Source organism: Parambassis ranga, chromosome 16 (assembly GCF_900634625.1).
Source record: "Parambassis ranga chromosome 16, fParRan2.1, whole genome shotgun sequence".
In the NCBI taxonomy this organism is placed as follows: Eukaryota; Metazoa; Chordata; class Actinopteri; family Ambassidae; genus Parambassis; species Parambassis ranga.
In genome coordinates this window covers 13,929,450-13,951,016 of record NC_041036.1, presented here as the reverse complement: position 1 = coordinate 13,951,016, position 21,567 = coordinate 13,929,450, and the positions used below count along the sequence as shown (strand labels likewise).

Genomic DNA, 21,567 nt, shown 5'->3' with positions numbered 1-21,567 from the left:
ATATCAGCACACGAGGCCTCTGCACGAATGTACTCTGGCTGCTGCTGTGCAGGCTCCACTTTATTTGATCCCCCTTGTTGCTGTGTTTGTGTGTGTTGTTCTCGGCGTACAGCCTGTCCTCTCCATTCTCAGGTATAGTATAACTAGCTCCCCAGTATTCTGCTGCGCTCAGGTCTCTCTGTGTGCGGCTGGGATGTATGTATCTCTCTCTCTCCCGCCACCCACTGATAGTGTTCTTAGTGTATCAGATAGAGGCCCAGCCAGCTGTCCACAGTCATTCTCCCTTGACACACACACACACGCACACCGGCGACCAGAGTAACACATTTCCCGCTGGCCTCCGGTGTAGCTGTGAGATTAGGCTGTTATGCACTAGCGTGTGGGCCACAAAGCAGTGCGGGTTTAAGGGAGATCTCTGTGTGTTTGTGTGTCTTTGTGGTTGTCACAATTGTAGCCTGACTCATCAGGAGGAACTAGAGGAGAAACCCACCAATGAACCAGAGACGTTCAGATTAACTTGCCTGAGTGGGATGTTGGCTCTGTGGGGGTGCCATGCACACTGAAGGCCTGGCAGCTTTTCAGCTTGTAGCGAGTGATGTACAGCAGATTCTTCCTGTATCGACTCCTCTGAACCTGCTGTAGCAATAAAGAAATATCACTTTAGTATTGGAGCAGTTTGGGGTGTGTTTCACTGTGGTAGTGCACATTTTGGGGCGATTTTTTTTGTTATTTAATTTAGGAACTGTCAGCATGTGAGTGTTATGGGGATTGCCATGCTGCATTGGTTGATTAGGTGTGAGCTGTCATAGGGGTGTCGTGTGCACCTTCCTACTCACGTTGCAGGGGCAGCCCTAAAGGGGGGTGCCCTTCCAACTCTCACTCCCCCTGTCCAAACAAGAACAGGCCAGCCAAACACACACACCTAATGGCTGGCTGGCAGGGAGGGTGCTGCTTAGAGCAACAAGTTGTGCGTGTGTGTGTTATTAGGTGTCTGCAGTTCTAATAAAGGAAAGCGCTGCGTCCTTCACTGCCTCATCAGATGGCTTTGTCCGCCTGTGTGTGTCTGTGTGTGTCTGTGTGTGTCTGTCAGGCCTGCAGGGGAGCTGGATGGCTGGCAGCCTCTGGATCATCTGGAGAAGAGCGTGCTTAGGAAGGACTTCATCTGCGCCTTTTGATTATCTCTGTGTAACGAGTGTGTTTGAGATCGAGTTTTAAGAGACTGAAAGACATTAGAAGATGTTTGGCTGTATGTGTGACCTGGTGTAAAGAGTGTATATATAGGTGTGAGCGTGTGTGTCTGTGTGTATGGTGTTGCCCACGCCATTGGAAATGCTGGGGTGTCCAGCAAGGTTATTTTTGGATCAGTGACAGCATGTCAATGGCTGCAGATGCGTCGCAAAGGAAGGCTCTGAGATACCAACAGACCCTGGTAGGTCTTCAATCTTCCTTTACCTGCTGTCCTGTCCACCTCTTAGAACACCTTTCTTTCTTCTCCTTATGTTCTGCCACTACACCTGCTTCCGCCTCATGTCTCCATCCACTCACCTGTCACTTCTACTATTTACTGTTCTTCATTCTTGCTTTGAAGTTTTTTTCAGCTTCAATTTTTGTATTACTTTTTTCCTCCTGGTCAAATGACTTCCTCTGCTGCATCCTTCCTCTCACTGTCTCTCGTGCCTCTCTTCCACATCACACAAAATCCGCCTCATACCCTGTGTATCAAATCTATGCTTTTCATCTCAGCTCTCCTTGCTCCTTCTCGTTCTTTTCTTCTCAAGCTTTATTTCTGTAATTTAATGTCAGTTTTATTTGCGCAGCTCTGAAGCCCTTATTAGAATTTTATATATTAGGCAATTTCAATAACAGACCTACTAGATTTGTCTGTTTTTTGTTTTGTTTGTACCTTTGTGACACCTGTACACCTTCTGACGCTGCAGCCTTGTAAAGTCATTACTGTTTTCATGTGTTGGCGGATATAAATACCAATATACAGGAAACCTGAGCAGGTTAGATGTTAGATGAAGTCATGTCACTATATCCTCTGCTTCATCTGTTTAAATGCTCAACCAGTGATAGTCAGTCCTTCAAGCAGCATCTGTATGTGTCTGGTAGACATTGACTTGTGTTTGCAGCTGCACCGTGGACGTAAGTGCCTCACATCCTCACACTGTTCTGTTCTGCAGATTTAAAAAAAAACAGACAAAACCACCAGGGAGGGAGCATTTAGGATGTTTGTGTATGTGAAGTGCAGCAACAACAGTGTCTCAGTACTTCTTTCTCTTCTCCTTCTGAGAAGATGGATTCTTGCCCACAAGCAAATCCCTAATCCCCGGCCCTCCCACAGCCTCTCGCAGGGGGCTCACAGGTCAGATATAAATAAGAAATCTCTATTAATCATACTGTTGACAAAGTAACACATTTCACAGGTGTGAGAAAACTGCCAGAGTGAGAGAGGAATTAAGGAGGAGTTAATGTGTATAACTATTAATAGACCATGCTAATGTTATTGATTTATTGATCAGGAACACACTGTGGCTGAGTGTATTAATGGGATAATGGTCCACAGATGAACACAGGTGCTGTGGATTTTTATTTTTATTTTACTTTGGTTTGTGTTGTAGGCATTTTAGATCATGTGTAACAGTTGTCTGAACTGCACTTAAATAACTGTAATCTATTTCTTAAGATGACCTGATTGGACGTTGCTTTCTAGGATGCACCCTGGTGTGCAGTAGCATAAAATTAAGCTGCTTGATAAAGCAAAATCAAAACAAGAAAATAAGTCAGATCAGGTTGAAAAATTGGGTAACTACTAATTATTGAGATTGGCAAAAGGCTGTTTATACCAAATATTGATACATATATGTGCCAATATATTCTGCTTTGAACAGTCAAATCCATGTAGATATGTAGATGTTCTTTTGTTTCCTGTAACAGGCAGAAGAAAGCGTTTGGAAAACAGGAAGGAAAGCTTCAAATCTTCACTTTTCAGTTGTTTTTTTATTAACCATCATGTCTTCATTTCTTTTGATCTGCAAATCACCAAATTAATGCTTCCTGCGCTTGTAAAGTTGTGTTAATTACTTCCAAGTCACACAACTGTTGTTGACCCTTGACCTTAACAAAGAGGAAGCTCCCTCTGTGGACTCATGTCACGCTGACAGACACGCTCCAGCAGGGTGGCGAGAACAGATAGCTGCATGTGCGCTTTACACTAGACACACACACACGTTGTGCCTGCTTCGATACGGCTGGCTGTGTGTTACATTTTATTTAATGGATGCGGTCAAAAACAAGGTTGTGTGAGGAGACGAGTCTCAATCTGTGAGAATGTCAACAGCAATGAAATAGATCTCATAAGTCTCAAATGTTACAGGCTACTAAAAGGGATAATGTTCACCTGCCAAATGTCTGGCAGACTGGAATGACTGGGATGTAGACGATTAAGCCATTAAATTTCATATGATATCGTAGTCAGTGGATGTCTTTTCAATTACCCAGGTAATTATACTGTAATAATTAAACTATTAGCGGGTACATCAGTAGCTTCAGAATGAAACGCCACATTGTTATGCAGTGTCAATAACGTATCATTGTTTTGTGTAAAGGTTAAAGCCTTCCATCTGTTTCTACAACAAGCCTCCTGGGAGAGATGGCCGAAAGAGAGACAAACAGCGTGAGAGAGGGAGAAGTGTGTCAGTGAACATTGGGTCACACTGCTGCTAAATTTATCGACGAGTAGGGTTTCACCTCAGGGGTGGGGGGGTTTGGATGGATGTGGACAAGGGGTGGTGAGAGGGAAAGTTTGAGGCAGAAAGGTGAAAGGCTGTCACAAGAGTTCAGGTGCAGGTGAGACAGGTTTGGAAGAGAAAGTACAAGGAACAGCTGGAAAATCACTGTGGCTGCTCAGGAGGGATCCCTAACGTTTTATGGCCAATAAACAACAAAGAGTATTCAGTTTAATTATTCAATAAAGCTGTTTCTTAAAAAAATGAGATATTTAGATTGAACATAAAAGTCATTAATCACTACTTATTAATAATAGAAATAGAAATAAATCTGATAAAATTGGGTGCATGGCTGAAACTTTACAGCACCAGTTTATAGACTGAGGACCTTTGTTGTGTGTCACTCCACGTCTCCACGGTTCCTAATGAAGGAGTAAAATGCACAGGTACTTAGAGATAAAAACAAGGCTGTGAAGGTCATGCAGTACTCTGAGACAGGCTAAGAGTAATAAAAGTTGCCTCTATACATTTCTGAGAAGGGGGCGTGGACTATCTCCCGACATTCATTAAATGTGAAGCACCAACATACCCTTCAAAACTCAATCTTAGGGCCAGCAATACTGACTTGTGTTAGAGATACTACACATCCAAAGTTATATTAAACACTACAGCTAAACTGACTGGACCGTGTTTTCATCACAGAGAAAAATGCACTGGGCTTCCTGGTGGGATAGAAAACCAGCAGCTTGCTGGTCCCCAAAGGACTAAAGAAGCCTGAGAATTACTGGGTCAGCACAGATACTGACCCAGTTTAAGTCCCACAGTGTCAGAACAGGTAGTAAGTAAAGGTAGACACCAACCAATGTAATGATGTTTGCATTGGTGAATAGGCATTTTATATGTAATATGTATCATTTATACTTAAGGCTGCTTAAGGAGGCCTTTAATAAGCAAAAACCTGAGACTGTACCTGAGGCATTCAGGCCTTTGTGAAGCATGTCATCTATTCTGAAGTCACGTAAAAGTACAGTACAGTATTATCCTGCCTGCTATGCAAACATGGTTGTGGTCCCAGCTCATTCAGCAGGTATTATTTTTTGATCCTGCTGCTGGAATCTCCTGGATCGGCTGCCTGACTGAGAATCTACCCCTCTGAATTAAGAGCTGCTGACAATTTATTGTCAACCCTCAAGTGTTTGTATTAACCTCCACTGCTCTGCCCTCTGTGTGTGTGTGTGTGCAACACTGACCATACCTGTCAGTCACTGGGGGTCTGTACTGTATGGAAGCAGGTAGCAGGTATGGCCGGGGTCCGTCACCCCTGCAAAGACAGGAAAGGACAGATGTAAGACACAGATATCCAGAGAGGGAGGTACTGGAAGTTGTTGAGAAGCAAGAAAGTGAGCAGCAACTTGCAGGAGGAACGGTTGAAAAGATGAGGGAGCGAATCAACACTTTTGAGACAGTTCTGAACATTGATCAGTTTCTGGTAAGGTTTCTTATGTTGTGTATTTAAGTCTTAGTGATGCAGACAGAAAGACAGAGTCTAGTTCCTGGCTTTGTGTTTATGTTCTTCAAATCTAATGTGCTTTACTTGTTACATATAATTCAGTTTAAATTGGAACATAAAAGAACTCAGCAGTTTGATAATCCTGAGTTACGCTGTGTGTTAAGTTAAGCTGTAGGCTCATATAAGACAGCGTTTGGTGTGTTTTTTTTCTTTTTGGCTGCGTCGACATGAGTTAATTAGAACATGACAGCTTGAACAGTGTTTGGATGAGGCATGGAATCGTTGTTGTGCTGCTTAATTAGTGTATGCATATGGAGACACGCACTCATGGAATGTGTGTGTTGGTTGGGACGAATATGTGTGTGTGTGTGTGTGTAGAGGGGTAATCTCCTGATCTGTCCATCAGTGAGCAGGTCAGATTGTATCATTAACCTTGTGCCTCAGGACAGAGCTATATTGTTGTTAGGCCTCACACACACACACACACACACACACACACATACACACACGTGTGTGCACACACAGATAAAACACAGATTTTCCTTAACCACACCATTAAACACACAAACACAAACTTGGGGAGCCCACAAAAGAGCACAGACATTTATGAATATGCAGCGCAGACTCTCCCTTGTGAGGGAATATGCTATTATTTTTTTAATTAACTCTCAATGTCACACTGCCCTTCAACCTCTGCATCCATTAGCTCCTCTCCCTCTCTCTCTCTCTCTTTGTTTACAGTCTAAGTTGTTACGTCTTGAGTTTTTTTGCAATATGTCTCACCTTTTTAAAGCCTCATCAGCAGCTTTGAATTCTATAAAAGAATTTTAAGCAGTATAATTTAAACACAGGCTTTTATTCCTAACAAAGCAGAGGGAGGAATAATTTACATTTTTACATTTTCTTCATCCCGTGAGATTTGCAATAAGCACAACAGTTGAAGCCTGAGTTCTTACAAGAGTTCTCTCAGGAAGCTAATAATGAGAGGTGTGAGTGTCAGACCTGTGCAGTAACACCTGGCTACTTTCATGTGTCCATGGAGAGATTAGAGAAAAGAGCAGGGAAATAATAAGAGCCATGAGGGAATGGGGGGGGGGGGGGGGGGGGGGCTGCTCAGAGTAAAGAAGCTGAGAGTAAATGAGAGTGAGTACAGGAGGGAGGGGGAGTGGGGGGTAGACATCCTCCTGTTCTTGACTAGGAGTGGGAAGGTCATTCCACATTTTGGAAGCCAAATATGCCCCAAAGTGTGTGAAAGTTGTGGAAATGGTGGTCAGTGACATCATTTTAGGGCCTTGTGTATGTCAGCGTGTGATGGATGTGCACAATGTAAACGTGAGGTTGAAAACAGCCAAGTCACATGATGTGGCATGCATGACGTGCAGCTTCCTGTGACCTTCTCACGCTGTCGGTCCTCTTGTTGAGAGCTTTGGTTTTCATTTAGTTACACCAGAGTTGTCCTGAAAAATAGTCCCAAAACTTTTAAGAGACTTCTGCATAATATCTGTAAAACATCATAAAGACTTCCTGCATGAAATGAACTGCAGTTATATGCCACACACAGCTGAGGTATGAGAAAGAGATTTGTGAGACTGAGACAGACATTTTTCTCCAGGTTCTCATGTGGGACCTCTAACTTGTTGTGGTGTTTTGTTAAATGAAACTGTACTGTTGTTGCATTGCATTGTGGGTATTGCTGGCCCAAAATTCCTATAAGAATTACAGATCTGGAGCCAATTTTCGCTGATAAAATCGCTGTCATGGCCTCTTTTTAGCAACCTGCTAAGGTAGCTGGTCAGAGAGCAAGTCACCTGCGTGGCACACAGGAGGTGAGCAGTTTAATAAAAAACATAAACAACAATATCCTTACTGTAGTCCTTTTCATATTGGCGGGATGTGGGAGGTTAACCCCCCCCCCCCTCTCTGGGAACAGTGCACAGGTTCCTGTCATTACTGTCCCTGGTCTTGATGGCGTCTGGTGCCAGCGTCTGTTTGATGATGTTGATGGATTAGTGTTTTGGTGTTAATGTGTAGCGCTGCAGTGCTGGAGGTGGCTGCAGTGTAGGACAGGAGACAGAGCAGAGACAGAGCTGCTGCCACATCATGCTAAAGACACCTGATGAGGAACAGGTAAAGACAAAAGACAGTCAGGACCAAAGGCTCTATCTGTTTTTTTTTAATGTGTCAGGACTTTATTAAATGGTTCACCTCCATCTTTTTTTCCGCTTTACACTCACATTTTCAGTTCTGTGTCCTGTGTGTTTTTCTACTAATACCTTCAATGACTCGTGAGCCTTCGAAAGTGTGAACTCTTTTCTTTTTTCCAATTGACTTCAGTACAGCATGTGTAGCACAGAGGTCAGATTTGATATAATGTGTTTCAGTCTAATATCTCTTGGACAAAAAAAACATAATTCCTGATACATTATTAATGAATTCCATTTTTTTAGCATTTCTATTATATTGTGAAGCTGTTTTTGTGCATCCATCATCATTTAAAGGCACAAAGGTGTCATCATGACGTGTTAAACTGGTAGTACTTTATTCAGTATAGAAGCAATTTGGGAATTACATTTACTGATCCAACAGTGAGGAGAGGTAGACATGATCGCCATGTTGATAGGAGAGGAGAGCAGCTTGTTGCTTCTTTGCAGACACACACAGGTTGCTTGTTCTGATGTCCTTGTTAAATGTCTTAAATAAGGAAATAGCTCAGACCTTTTAAATGACAACATGCAGATTCATCTCATGCTGTTCTTAATTTTCATTTTTAAACTTCAAATTTTACAAACTGCTCCCATGTGGAGTCGCTGCTCCTTTTTAATCATATGTCTGGATTGTTTTTGATTGTAACGTGTGTTAACAAACAATGATGAACATTTTATTTGTTAGTGTTCTCCATATTATTCTAGATGCCTTTAAACAGGAGAAACAAAGAGAATGTGTGCATGATTTATGACGTTAATATTCAGCCAGGTCTCTGCATAATACTAAATAATAATTAAAACTGGGAATTGTGGTTCACATTTGTATGTGTAACTCATCACTTCTCTGCTGTGAGCTGAGGTCTTGGAGCAAGGATAAGGGTTTTAAGCTGTTAGTGGTGCTGCATTGTTTGGAATAACAGTTTGTGGTTCGTGGTGTTTATCGAGATTTAAAATAACCTGCTAGACGATTTAGAGGCATCAAAGGTTTTCAAAAGCCTCCAGCAGTAACTGCACGGCCACCTGCTATGTGGTGTATTCATGTATTAATTATAAACTTCTATATCAGTCGCTTTGTCATGTGGTTGTAGTGAGTCATGTATTACAGTGGACCGGTTGTGTAAAGCTGTTTTTGTGCACTTAGACTGGAGAAAATCTCTGACTCACACCTGTCATACAGTAAATATTTCAACATTTTCGCAGCTGATGGGATCCCAGATTGTTGTTGCACATTCATTTCATTTCTTTCAGAGCATAATTCTGTGCAGCTAGCTGAGCTTCGTCCTGGTGTAGGGCCCCATCAGCTCTCCTTTCTGGCATGAACATGAGACAGAAATGTGTGGCAGGCATCTCTGCTTATGATTTAGCTCCTTGGTTTGCTGTATGGTGGGATGCATGTGATCTGTAGGTTTCAGTTGCACATCATAACTGCACCTGGATCTGCTGTATTTTACAGCTTCTATGGTTTTAACGAGTGCAGTGCAAGCTGATCACGAGGTGTCATGTTTTCTGGACAAGTGTGTACTTGACAGTGTGTGAGTGTGTTTCTGTGGCTGTAGGTGTAAAGCGTGCAAACAGTCAGAAAGGGAAGATGTGGAATGTGCTCTCTTCCAGGATCTCTTCCTCTGGCTCCTCTCCAGCCCCTGCCTTCACTCAGGGAGGGGTTTTTCCGATCTCTATGCCCGTTTTGTCTATTTCTGTCTGCCAGGGTATTCAGGTTGGTGTGTATCCTTTACATACACGCCGCACATTCCCCAACTCTTTCTCGTTATCTCAAGACTCTTCACACAGGATCTAGTTTTATCCTTCTTCCAAGTCTCAGTTGTCAGAGATATTTCTCCTTCTCTTCCCTCTGTGTCTTTCTCTCCATTCTTTATCTACAAACACATGATTTCTTGATTTTGTCTCTTTGTGACTGTCACTTCTTCCAGTTATACGGGGAGTACAGGGAGCAGCTGGGGAACTTTGCCCGACGGGAGGCTGCCCGTTTACTGACAGAGAGACAATGGAGAAGACAGACAGGGGACAGCACCACAGCCACAGGCCGCAGAGGCCTCGGCCGCCGGCATCATCATCACCCTGCGACCCTGGAGTCACATCACAGCCATGCCTCTTCTACCAAGAAGCCTCGACCCTACTCCAAATGCCAAGGTGACCATCACAGATGTGAGGTTATGAACAAGTGCAGATACTGCAAGCTGTAAAAAACACAAATCACATGGCTTCAATTTCAGGTTACTTTGAACATTATGATTCTACATGCAACACGATGAGCCTGTAAAATATGATGCACTGCTCGGGGTTAATTAGTTGCACGAGGCTCTTACATTTAATACCACCTGCTGCAAGACATTTAGAAATACTGAGCTCATGAGAACCTTAATGTGTCCCACCAGACCTTTATAAAATCACAATTTGAAGGTGATGATTTTATGTATTCAGCTGACTGAGAAACCACAGTAGCAGCTTTTTATGATTATGGTTCAACAATTAATAACCATATCTATAAGTTCTTAGAGTCAAGTTAAAGTTACAGTTGAACCGCTTGACTTTGGTTCTCTCTGTGGCGCTGTTGTGATGAGTGATGACTGATAAGTTTGTGGCCCACAGTACACTCTCCTTACCAACATGTGCTGTTCAGCTCTTTGAGTGACTGAGCAGAAAGTTGTTGTTCATCTGTGCTATTTTAGTGTGGGTAATCAGCACAGTCTGAGAACATGAACATCAGCCTCTCATCCACCACCTGCTCATTTCACCTGATCTAACACTCTCATGTATTTTTTAGGAACTAACACCGGATGAAGAGGGAGCTGTAGACGCCATTTTAAAAATAATAATATCATTATAGCCGACCTCTGTCCACATATTCCACAACTCCACAAATGTTTAAGATCTACCACAGTTCTTTTACACTAACACATTTTGATCAGAGTATTCTAGAAGAGAGAACTTCATATTTTATACCAAGGTCCACCAATTTCACATATAAGCTGTGTACATGTTTATTCCTAATATAAAGTTGCTCATTTGAACATGGAGGTTAATAGAGGTTGACTGTTGTGAGTGGCTGCAAAGACTGCACTTTAATTTAACCCATAAAAAGCACACCAAGATCAAAATGCCTCAGACTCTGCTGCATCACTTCTGGAGTGGTGCAGCAGTACTTGACTGACAATTTTGGTAAAATGGTACATCCGTTTAATCATTTGATCAATTTTGCACATTTTATTAACTGCATCTGTTGCACTCATGATCACTCTGAATCTCCACAATAACTGACTGTCAGTAATTAAATCAAGTGATAAATGGATTTGAGGTGAGTCATTAATTTTTATCTCTCTGTCCCAGATTGTTTGGCTCGTGTGCGGCGGTACATAGTGACAAAGATGGGGGAGGACTGGATTTTCCTGGTTCTTCTGGGACTGACTATGGCTCTGGTCAGCTGGAGTATGGACTACGCGAGTGCCAAGAGCCTGCAAGGTGCTGTGCTTGAGATCAAGGTCACGGCGATTACTGCTGTCAGATCTGCTGTTTGATAACACAGCATTTCAGTTTCCACTGCTCACGCAATGCTCCTGTGTGCTTTGTACATCCTTTCTATTTCCTTTTCTGCTGTTTTCTTCTCTTTCAGCCTATAAATGGATGCATGGGGAGCTTAAGGGCAATGTGCCGCTCCAGTATCTTGCCTGGGTGACATATCCCATGATCCTTGTTATGTTCGCTTCGCTCTTCTGTCACCTGGTTTCCCCTCAGGCCATCGGTAAGCTCTCCATCACCTGTCAGCCTTTCTTAACCTATCATTATGTTTTTGTCTCCTTGTGTAAAATCGCATTGTAACTTCTCTTTTATGTTTTTGCTGCACCCACCATGCTCTCACCTACATATTCCTTCTCCTCCACCATCTTTCAGGTTCTGGTATTCCTGAGCTGAAAACCATCCTCAGAGGTGTAGTCTTAAAGGAGTATCTGACCCTTAAAGCCTTTGTAGCTAAAGTCATTGGCCTCACTGCTGCCCTGGGCAGTGGGATGCCAGTGGGGAAAGAGGTAAACTCACCTGTGTTTTTCTGCATCTCCATCCTTTCATCCAGCATCACCACCTTCTTCTCTCCATCACTCTCCTACATGGGGGATAATAAATCATCCTCTGTCATGTTTTCCCCCTCTCCCTTATCTCATGGGACTGAGACACATTGTTCAAGTCCTCAGCAAAGGAGTACATTCATTTTTCCCATTACAGTAGCAGGGCAACTGTCACATCCAGCAATTATACAGTGATTTATCTGTTCTGATTCAACATGTCCCAGTTTAGACACTCTGTTTTACACACAATAGTCTGCGTCTGTGCAGATAACATTACATGTCGCTCATCTGTGTCAGTAACGTCCTCCCCATCACCTCCAGGGTCCATTTGTCCACATTGCCAGCATCTGTGCCGCTGTGCTGAGTCGATTCATGTCCATCTTCTCTGGAGTCTATGAGGTAAGCTGAGGCCCTGACCAAAACAAACCACATCGCCAAACCCTCATCCCTCTACTGGCCACAGTTAACGTCCTAATAAAGATAAGAGATGCAGTTTTGTGTGTCCTAATTTGCTGTGTTTTTGTCTTTGTTGTTATTCCAGGGTTCCCACTGGCCTTAAAAGATTGTTTTTAAATAAAATCGAGAGAAATTGCTAGTGCCGTGAGGAATGACAATGTTTGTTTTGTAATTTTAAAAGTGAAATGTGCAACAGCATTTCTGTTATTACAACACGGTGCAACTTTCTTAACTTATAAATAAATGAATTTAGAAACAATTGAACAATTCAAACGGGATCAAAAACATGTCTCACAGCTTTTTCCCCCACTGTTCCTCTGTGCTCCACCAGGAGGTGTGGAATACTTTGTTACCATTGTGAGCATGTTAGCATGCTGCTATTATAGATATGCTATAGCGGCATCACTGTTCCTGTGTACAGCTCATGTACTGAGCATATTGACTTTTTATCTGACGTGGCTTTGAGTGTTGGAGTTTGTGGGAACCCTGTGTCTGCTTCCATCTGTCTCTCCCACCCGGCTCACTCCCTCCCCTCCCTGTTTCTCTTGTGTCTTTGTTTTGGTTCGCCCCCTCACACCTCAGCCGTGTTTGTGTCTCACTGTATTAATAGTGTGATGGTTATGTCTGGCATGTGTAATAACAGTGACCTCCCATATCCCTGTCTCCCTCTCTCCCTGTACCCCCCCCTACACCCCCCCCCCTTGGCTTTCTCATTCATCCCTGCTTGCTGTCCCCTTCACCCATAACCTCAGAATGGCATCCATAACCAGGACCTGTTGGTGTGTGCGTGTGCTGTGGGAGTGGCCACCTGTTTTGCTGCCCCTGTGGGAGGCAAGTCCCGCCCTGCTCGCTCGGGCTCAGGTCTCTGGCCAGCAAGGCCTCCTCACATCAGCAGCCCAAATGCGGAGGTTAAATCTGACCTCAGACCAGCTCCCTACATTATCAGTGAACAAATGCTCAGGGATTTGGATTATTATTGTCTGTATCTTAAAGGAACAGTCTGACAGTTTGGAAACATTTCCTGTGGCTGTGATTTTTCGTTTGTTTTGCTCTGCTGTTCTTCATCTTCGAACCCTGTTTTTTCACATATGAATCTGAATTTCTTTGGAGACGCTTTGAATGACAAAACTCTGATTGGTCTATAAATACTGTATGTAGTCTAATCAGCGGGGTTAGAGGTTGATACATTGTCAGTATCAATGTATTTGAACCTCAACTGTCTGAAGTGGCTTTAGCAGATGACAGGTTTAAGAATAAAGAATAAGCCTAATCACTCTTTTGCACAACAAAGAGTTAGACAGAAATCTTATAATTCAAGGTCATGACTAATCAGGGAAAGTATTTTATGTGTGCTACCTTCAGTTTTCTTGCAATCAGTTGCAGGGATCTGTCTCCAGGGATGGTGTGACCACTTGGTTCTGATTGCTTAATTGTTTCCTCCAGGTTACTCTCTGGCATGTGCTTTCTCTGCTGTATATTCTTGTGGTGTTCTGTCTCTTTCAGTTTTTTAATCACACTCTGATGAGCATTATTTATTCACTTTATTCCATATTGCTTCCCCTGTCATCTCTCCCCATGTGGTTCCCATCCTATCCTCTACACCTTGATCTATTATTCCCTCTTTCTCCTACTCACTCTTTCTATCAATGCTCTCTCTCCCTCTCTCTCTCTCTGTCCTTGTCACCTTTATGCCACCCCATCATCATTTCTTGCCTTTCATCCCTCACCCCCTACCCCCCCCCCTTCACCTCCTCCCCCCTGTTTTTCCTCCCCTCTCTGTTTTCTGTGTCAGTAGAACCCTTATGGTTATACAGATATACTGACTGTTGGCTGTGCCGTGGGGGTAGGATGCTGCTTCGGCACTCCATTAGGAGGTACTGTACAAACTGCACACTGTCTCTCAACTAAAACTGCTGCAACATCCTCCTGTACTGGATCAATACTGCAGGCAGCTCTTTGAGAGCCGCCTGGAATGTGTCAGTATCACAGGATTACAGAGAGTATTCAATATCAGATATTAAATATTGATATCATATCTCAGACTTGTTTGTGATACTTTTAAAATGTTATAAAAAATGTAATATTAGCAGTTGAGTGTATAGTCATTTATTCACATGAATATTTATAGAATTTAAAAATTTGCTGCTTTTGTGCTCGCTTTATCTTATTTAGAACTAATTATTTTATTTTAGTTATACTGAGACAAAATAACAACACTAAAGATACAGTTCTTGTATTTTTATGATATGAAGCATTTTTCAGTTAACTGAGAGAAAAGTTTACAGATTTAACTGTAGTTAAAGTAACAATAGATGTGCTAAACATATACAGTACATTCAATATACAGCACTGTGCAAAAGTTTTACGCCCTCGAACTAAAGTGAGACGATGATACAAAATTATGTCATTAATAATAACAAAATAAACTTGAACAGTTTCTACACGTAGATACGTAGAAGGTTGGTAGTTAATGCATGGTGGAGGACTCGCCACATTTCTTGTGTGTCAGCGTCTTGTGTGTGTCGATTTGCTTACAGACAGACTCCATGATGTTCAGATGAAGGCTCTGTTGGGGGTGCAGCAGCTGCTTTGTTCTCTAAGCCTTGGCTGTGTATTTGAACTTGTTATTATGCTTTGCTGTCACCTCTTTGATGGTGATGGATGCGTGACAATGCTAAAACATTTGCACAGTACTGTACATGAGTCACAAAATATTAAAATACACTCCGGACATAGTGTTAGTCTTTTTTTTTTTAACCCTCATCCTTTGTTCATCTGTTTTTATCTTGCTCGGAGTAATGAGACTGCTCTGATGTTTATTGTATTGCTTCACATGCCGATTATGCCTGTGTGTGTGAGAGTTTGAGAGATTGTACGTGTGGGTGTGTAAATAGCTGTGTCTGAGTGTGTGTTTGCTCCCTGTGGTTCTCCTCTGGTGCATAATTACACCCTCAGCTTCAAGTGTTGTTGGCCCCATCCTGCCTGTTTAACTCAGCTCTCCTGTCTTCTCCCTCACCTTCCTCTCCTCTTCCCCTCCTTTTATTTGCTCACTATCCATCCTCCTTTCCCCTCCTCTCTGTAATCCCTCCTCTTCCTCTGTCCTTCCTCCTCTCCCTCTCTCTCCACCAGGGGTGTTGTTCAGTATTGAGGTCACGTCTACCTACTTTGCGGTGAGGAATTACTGGCGGGGATACTTTGCTGCCACATTCAGCGCCTTCATATTCAGGGTGCTCTCTGTTTGGAACAAGGATGCTGGTGAGCAGCATATGCAGAACACACACACACATACACGCACACAAACTGCTGTACAAAGAAAGCTGAGTTTGCATTTCATTGAAAGCAGCTGAGTATGAAGGCTGAGTAATATTTGCTTCTTTAGATAAATGTTTCAAGTCATCAGCACAGCGTAGAGACATCACAGTGAAAAACACTCCCAACTTGCTTTTAAATCTCACTTAAAATTTCTTCATATTTTCCAAATTAGTACTTTCATATTCATTATACAATCCACAAAAGGAGGATCATTACATTTTTATAAATTCATACATCTCAAACCACAGACTCATGAAATCTTCATCTAACCAACTGTCAAAGTTAATTTGAAATTATACGCTTTTACATAACAGATACAATTAGAAGAGGGGAATCCTTCAGATCTTTTTATGTCTGTCAGACATGTTTTAATATAGGCTCTGTCCTCCCTGAATGTCTCTGTTTTTCCAGAATATGTTGAGAATTGTTAAACACTTATACGTCTGTGATTTTCTCCTCTCTGTGTCTCAGTTACAATCACAGCTCTCTTCAAAACAAACTTCCGCATGGATTTCCCCTTTGACCTGCAGGAGCTTCCTGCATTTGCAATAATAGGGTGAGCATTCAGCATTCATGTTCTATTATATATGTTAAACACAGATGTATATTTACTGTGTATGTTGTATGTTTGCTTGTGTGTTTTAGGATCTCGTGTGGCTTCCTGGGAGCTTTCTTCGTTTACCTGAACAGACAGGTGGTTCTCTTCATGAGAAGGCCAACGGCTCTCACACGCTTTCTAACCAAACAGTAAGACACACAAACAAACCGAGCTCTCTCTCTTTCTCTCTCTCTCTGTGCTTTGTAAAACGTGGTGCTCACCTCTTAAACCACTGTAATTCTCGTAGCCGACACTGTTCCCTGGAACTGAAACCATTTGTGCATAAGAATCCAATTCCTCCTAATGTTTCTCAGCTTCACTCTCCAAACTCATCAGTCTCACAACACTGGCCAGGACAGCAGCAAAGCCTTAACAACCTTTCAGCCAGTTATTCACTCAATGGGGAGATTCACTTATCCTCTGAGACTCAATAGTCAGGGAACATTAGTCTTCACCATTAGAGAGAGGCGAGCAGCAGCACCCTGAGAGCTGTGCAATCTGCACTGATACACGCAGGCACTGTTATTTTTGTGACAAGCAATGTTGTAGTTTTCTGAGAAAACACTGTTCCTCCTTAATGACTGTGTCAATGTCTTTGGTTGTGTGTGTTCCTAGTCGTCTGATCTATCCTGGTGCAGTGACGCTGATCATCGCCACCTTCACATTTCCTCCTGGATTTGGACAGTTTATGGCTGGAGAGGTTAGACACAATTTACTTCATGGTCTCTGACTTCTTTTTTAATCATTTTTAAGGAGTTAAGCACAGTCTGGGCAGTGTGATTTTGTCATATATGTGGAAGAAAACAAAAAATAGACCATAATAATTTCAATTATAAGCAACTCTAAGGGCAGCTTCACCAATTTCACACAGTAAAGTATGTTTCTGGATCTTCAGCACTACTGAAAAAGTGATGAAAAGGTTTTTGAGGTTCCAGAGGAAGCTGCATGAAATCCTAAAGTGTAGTAGAGCATGTTTAGTGGAGCGAGTGCTCCATCTGTATATTCACACTTCTATTATATTATAAAAAGCCCTAATATTCTGTGTCTGATTGAGGTGCTGCGTCTACATATACTTCTTGGCCATATGACCTGTGAGGATCCTGTGAGGAGAAACCTCTTTTACAGACCATTTGCACTCACTGAGTGTGTTATCCCAAGCTAACAATAGGCTGTGATGTCCACACATGGAAAGCCACTTTCACTGTGTGTGTTGATTTTGGCAGCTGATGCCCAGAGAGTGTATCAACTCCCTCTTTGATAATTTCACCTGGACCAAAATCTCTGAATCTCCTGCTCCTCCCATCCTGGGTCGCTCCGCTGCATGGCTGCATCCTAGAGTCAGCGTCTTTGTCATCCTCCTCCTCTTCTTCATCATGAAGGTATCGCCCCCCCCTCCCCTCTGCTGTGTACAGTCAGTGTTGCCTTGAAATATATATGAAGCATGAAAAAAGCCACTAGGGCTGGTCTCCATCCTACCTTGATCCTGTTTTTGTATTGCAGTTCTGGATGTCAGCAGTTTCCACCACGATGCCCATCCCCTCGGGCGCTTTTATGCCAGTGTTCATATTAGGTAAGAGGATTTAGTAATGCGAGTGCAGTATCTCCTGCTGAGCTTCAGTTCAATTTGTCTTGACCAGCGTGTCTTATCTCACTCCTCAAGGAGCTGCTTTCGGTCGACTCATAGGGGAGATCATGGCCACTCTTTTCCCCAACGGAATCCTGTTTGATGGGATAGTCTACCGCATCCTGCCGGGAGGTTACGCTGTCATTGGTCAGTCTGTTAACCTGCCTGTAGGCCTTGAGAGGAGTTCTCAGTTCTGTGCAGTTGACAGCTGAGTTCACCTTAACTGGAAGTTATAATGAAAACCTGTAATTCTGTAGGATGCATCGTTGGCCTTTAACATGATGACAATATTTAAATAGCACAACATTTAAAGACCAAACTCTCAAAAACGGAAGAATCAGATGACACTCTTCACACTCACCTCTTCTTCCGGCCAGGTGCGGCAGCGATGACGGGAGCTGTCACACATACTGTTTCCACAGCGGTAATCTGCTTCGAGCTGACCGGTCAAATCTCTCACATCTTACCCATGATGGTAGCGGTCATCCTAGCCAACATGGTGGCCCAGGGTCTGCAGCCTTCTCTCTACGACTCCATCATCCAAGTCAAGAAGCTGCCCTATCTGCCTGAGCTGGCCCTTGGGCACATCAGGTATATAATCTTTTATTTTTCCATACAGCTGTCATTGAAAGACAAAGCTAACCACTGAAATTTCATTGCCTCCGCAGCAAGTATAACATTTTTGTGGAGGACATCATGGTGCGCAAAGTGAAGTTCTTGTCATCACAATCCACTTTTCGGGAACTGAACCATCTGCTGGAAACAACAACCCTGAAAACCATCCCGCTAGTTGAATCTAAAGGTAGGATAACCTGACAACATCCTGACAGCTGCTCCTTTTAATGGCTTGTTGTGTCTCAGCTTTGGTCATTTGCTTATCTGTGTTGTTACTTTGTGATCAGTGGTCACTGACAGATGGTTCATCCAAACACTGGTCACTCATTTAAAGGCACTTGTCCTTTGCAAACAGTTTTTAACAGTAACCTCATAAACATAAAGGTAAGATCTTATGTTTCATATGTAAGTCACAACTTTTCCCTTCTCTGCAGAGTCCATGATTCTTCTAGGCTCCATCGAGAGGACAGAACTTCAAGCTGTCTTTGACTGGTGGCTTTCACCAGAACGGCGAGTCTTCGAAAGAGGTCAAAGGTCACCAGGCCAGGGCTCCAAAGTCAGCTGGGAGTCCTTCGCCTTTGTAGATGAGGAGGGAGGAGAAGAGAGTGCAGACAAGGTGGAAGAGACCCACCCTCACCTATCAGGTGTGATTTTAACTTTTAAAACTTGCCAAGCACTCACTGACCGTGTCAAACTCCCACAGACCGCTGCTCCTGTGCAGGAAGAATGTAACGGACCCATACCATCCCCCAAACCCCAGGAGCCCTCCACCAACCACACAGGCTCAGGTAACACACCATGGCCTCCACACAATGACAGGTCCTCCCATCAAATGTCACTGTCCCTCTCCTCTGACACGTTACCCTTTCCTTCCTCAGACAAGCGCAAGCTGCCATCTGTCAGAAGGACCCTTCAGAGGCTCTTCTCGTCCACCTCCTCGTCAGGACAGGCTGAAATGCAGGTACCAGGATCAGCTGCTCATGCTCATCGCTTTGTGGCCATAAGCTCAAAGGAGCATCAGCGATCTGCTGCTGATAGCTCAGACAGAGGAAGTCAGGAAGAAGACAGAGAAGTCAGCCTTGCTAATGGGATGGGCAGAACATAACACAAACTATAGATGTTGGTGATGACAAGTTTAGCAGTGGCTGATGCCTTTAAACCACCGGGGGCATCTTATCTGTATTAACTGCTGCCTGTCTATTTCTTTCTCTCTCCTTCTGTCCTCAGGAGACCACGCACCCTCCGCTAACTGACACCTTGTCCCCAGAGGAGGTACTGTGTAATACTGATGCCTACAATTAGTCAACAGATCAGCAAATCTCATCAATAAATGCAAAGTACTCAAAGTACTACAAAGTCTGTCTCATGATTCACTGTGATTGGCTGATGCAGATCAAAGCTTGGGAAGAAGCAGAGCTGGACAAACCAGTCGATATGGAGCAGATACGCATAGACCCCTCCCCGTTTCAGCTGGTGGAAAGAACCTCTTTGCACAAGGTGACCACAGCATCACACAGGAAGCTAACATACACACAGCCCAGAATGCAAACTGGATCTGACTGTCTAGAGGTAAACTGGATCAGCCTAATAAGGTATAAAATCACAATTTCCAAAATCTCACATTAACACAGAAAAAGGCTGATGCTTTTTTAAACCAGAATAAACTCTTGGGATTATCTTAGTTTTGCTTTTATCTTGATTTATATTTCAGTGTCATAGTCTAAAATTATAACTGTGACTGTAGTGCTGTTGTGTAATAGAACTGCTGACATCTGAAAATGTTTGACATGCATTTCCTTATCCATGTCTCTCCCATCTTCATGCTGGACATCTATACATATAGTCCACTACATTACAAGGTTTCGAAATTCTTAACAGAAATCTAGGGATGTTATTGCACAGCTTGCTGCAGGTTGTCCTCACAAAGCGCCCTAAAAGAGTCCTAAATTTTATGCTGCATCTTTGGCATATTTTGCCCTTTTACTTGCAGAGAAATTGTTTATGAGGAACAGTGCAGTCATGCAAGCAGAATACTGTCACAGTACAACACATTTAACACTGACTGCATTATGGCCTCCTCTCTGTCATTACTCAGACCCACACGCTGTTCTCCCTGCTGGGTCTCAGTCACGCCTATGTCACCAGTATTGGAAAGCTGGTGGGTGTTGTGGCACTGAAAGAGGTAAAGTGACTTTTCTTTTTCTTTATCTGCCTGTTTTCTGGCTCCTGTCTTTGTTTGATCCAGTAATGTGGCATGACGGCGAGCTGTGATGATCTCACACTGTGGGCAGTAGCTCTGTCACTGGGTGCCTCATGTTTTACGCTCTGATTCATGCAGTTATTCCACTAACCGCCCTCACAACCCATCTTTCCGAATGTTCACTTTACTGATCGTACGTTGTCACTTACATGCTACTTTGCCTCTGCAGAGATTTCAAACTCTTTCTTCTAACAGCTTCAGAAAGCCATAGAGGGCTCAACCCGCAGTGGGGTGAGGCTCCGCCCCCCTCTGGCCAGCTTTAGAGATGCAAGCAGGAAGGCCAAGAAGCACCAGCCTCCTTCATCCACTGCTTCCTCACCCACGCGGGACAGAGACATGTGGGGGGAGGGGAGTAGAAGGGAGGGGGACCTGGTGAGGAAGGAGTCCAAAGAAGATTCACGAGGGAGGACATCATCCTCCTCCCCCAGCAGCATAGGGAGAACCAGCAACAGCTCACCCACCGTAAGAGGAGCTGAAGGCACTGCTCAGGAGGCAGTGTCCCCCTCCACCTCCTTCCCTTCCTCACCTTCACCTCCTGCCTCCCCTGTGTCACCTACCACTCCTGTCCTCACACTGTCCTCCCTGCAGGAGGACAGGGAGAGTGAGGAGTCAGATGAGCCCATATAGGAGGGCTGGGTTTCAACAAGAAAGACTTTGCCTTCTATTGATTTCACTCCTTCTCTCCAGAGACAGAGCTGCAGTTTGGGTGAGTCGGGCTGACCTGCAGCCCTCACAGACTTTCAGCTCTCGGCGAGCGGGACGAGCAGCTGCACACAAAGCTCTTGTAGTACAGGATACTTTTTTCTACTCTTACGACAGTCTCACTGTTTCACTCTGTAAAATCTCAGGTGCCTTCCTGTGTCTTCTGAAGTGTAACCACGTTCAGGCCTCCACATCACTGATGTTCATACCTTTAAAACGTTGAATGTAGCCGATCTGTTAATCTCTCTAAGTACCTTTGAGCAATGGACAGCAATGAATTGTATGATAATGAAATGATAGATTGTTAAAGACTTAATTAATTTGACCCAGAGGTCAAGAAGATCACACTTTTAAAGTTTACTGATTGAGGTTAATTTAAAATTATAACTTACTTTATCAAATATTTCCTGTATGGTGAATACTTAAATCATTATTACCTGTTTGTAATTTTTAAAATAATAAATATTGTAATTGTCCATGAA

At 43.3% G+C, this 21,567-nt stretch overlaps 1 protein-coding gene across 1 annotated transcript; it reads left to right on the top strand.

The window, feature by feature from the left end:
• Positions 1 to 981: 981 nt before the first annotated feature.
• clcn1b (chloride channel, voltage-sensitive 1b) lies at positions 982 to 21,567 on the top strand. The gene is made up of 23 exons (XM_028424399.1): positions 982 to 1,429; positions 9,371 to 9,590; positions 10,788 to 10,919; positions 11,071 to 11,199; positions 11,349 to 11,482; positions 11,840 to 11,917; positions 13,770 to 13,848; positions 15,104 to 15,229; positions 15,758 to 15,842; positions 15,932 to 16,033; positions 16,500 to 16,584; positions 17,108 to 17,263; positions 17,385 to 17,454; positions 17,545 to 17,655; positions 17,886 to 18,099; positions 18,177 to 18,310; positions 18,558 to 18,739; positions 18,827 to 18,911; positions 19,002 to 19,084; positions 19,351 to 19,395; positions 19,516 to 19,620; positions 20,219 to 20,305; positions 20,579 to 21,567. Exons 1-23 carry the CDS (start codon positions 1,373 to 1,375, stop codon positions 21,008 to 21,010), a joined length of 2,931 nt encoding a protein of 976 aa, XP_028280200.1. The 5' UTR covers positions 982 to 1,372; the 3' UTR covers positions 21,011 to 21,567.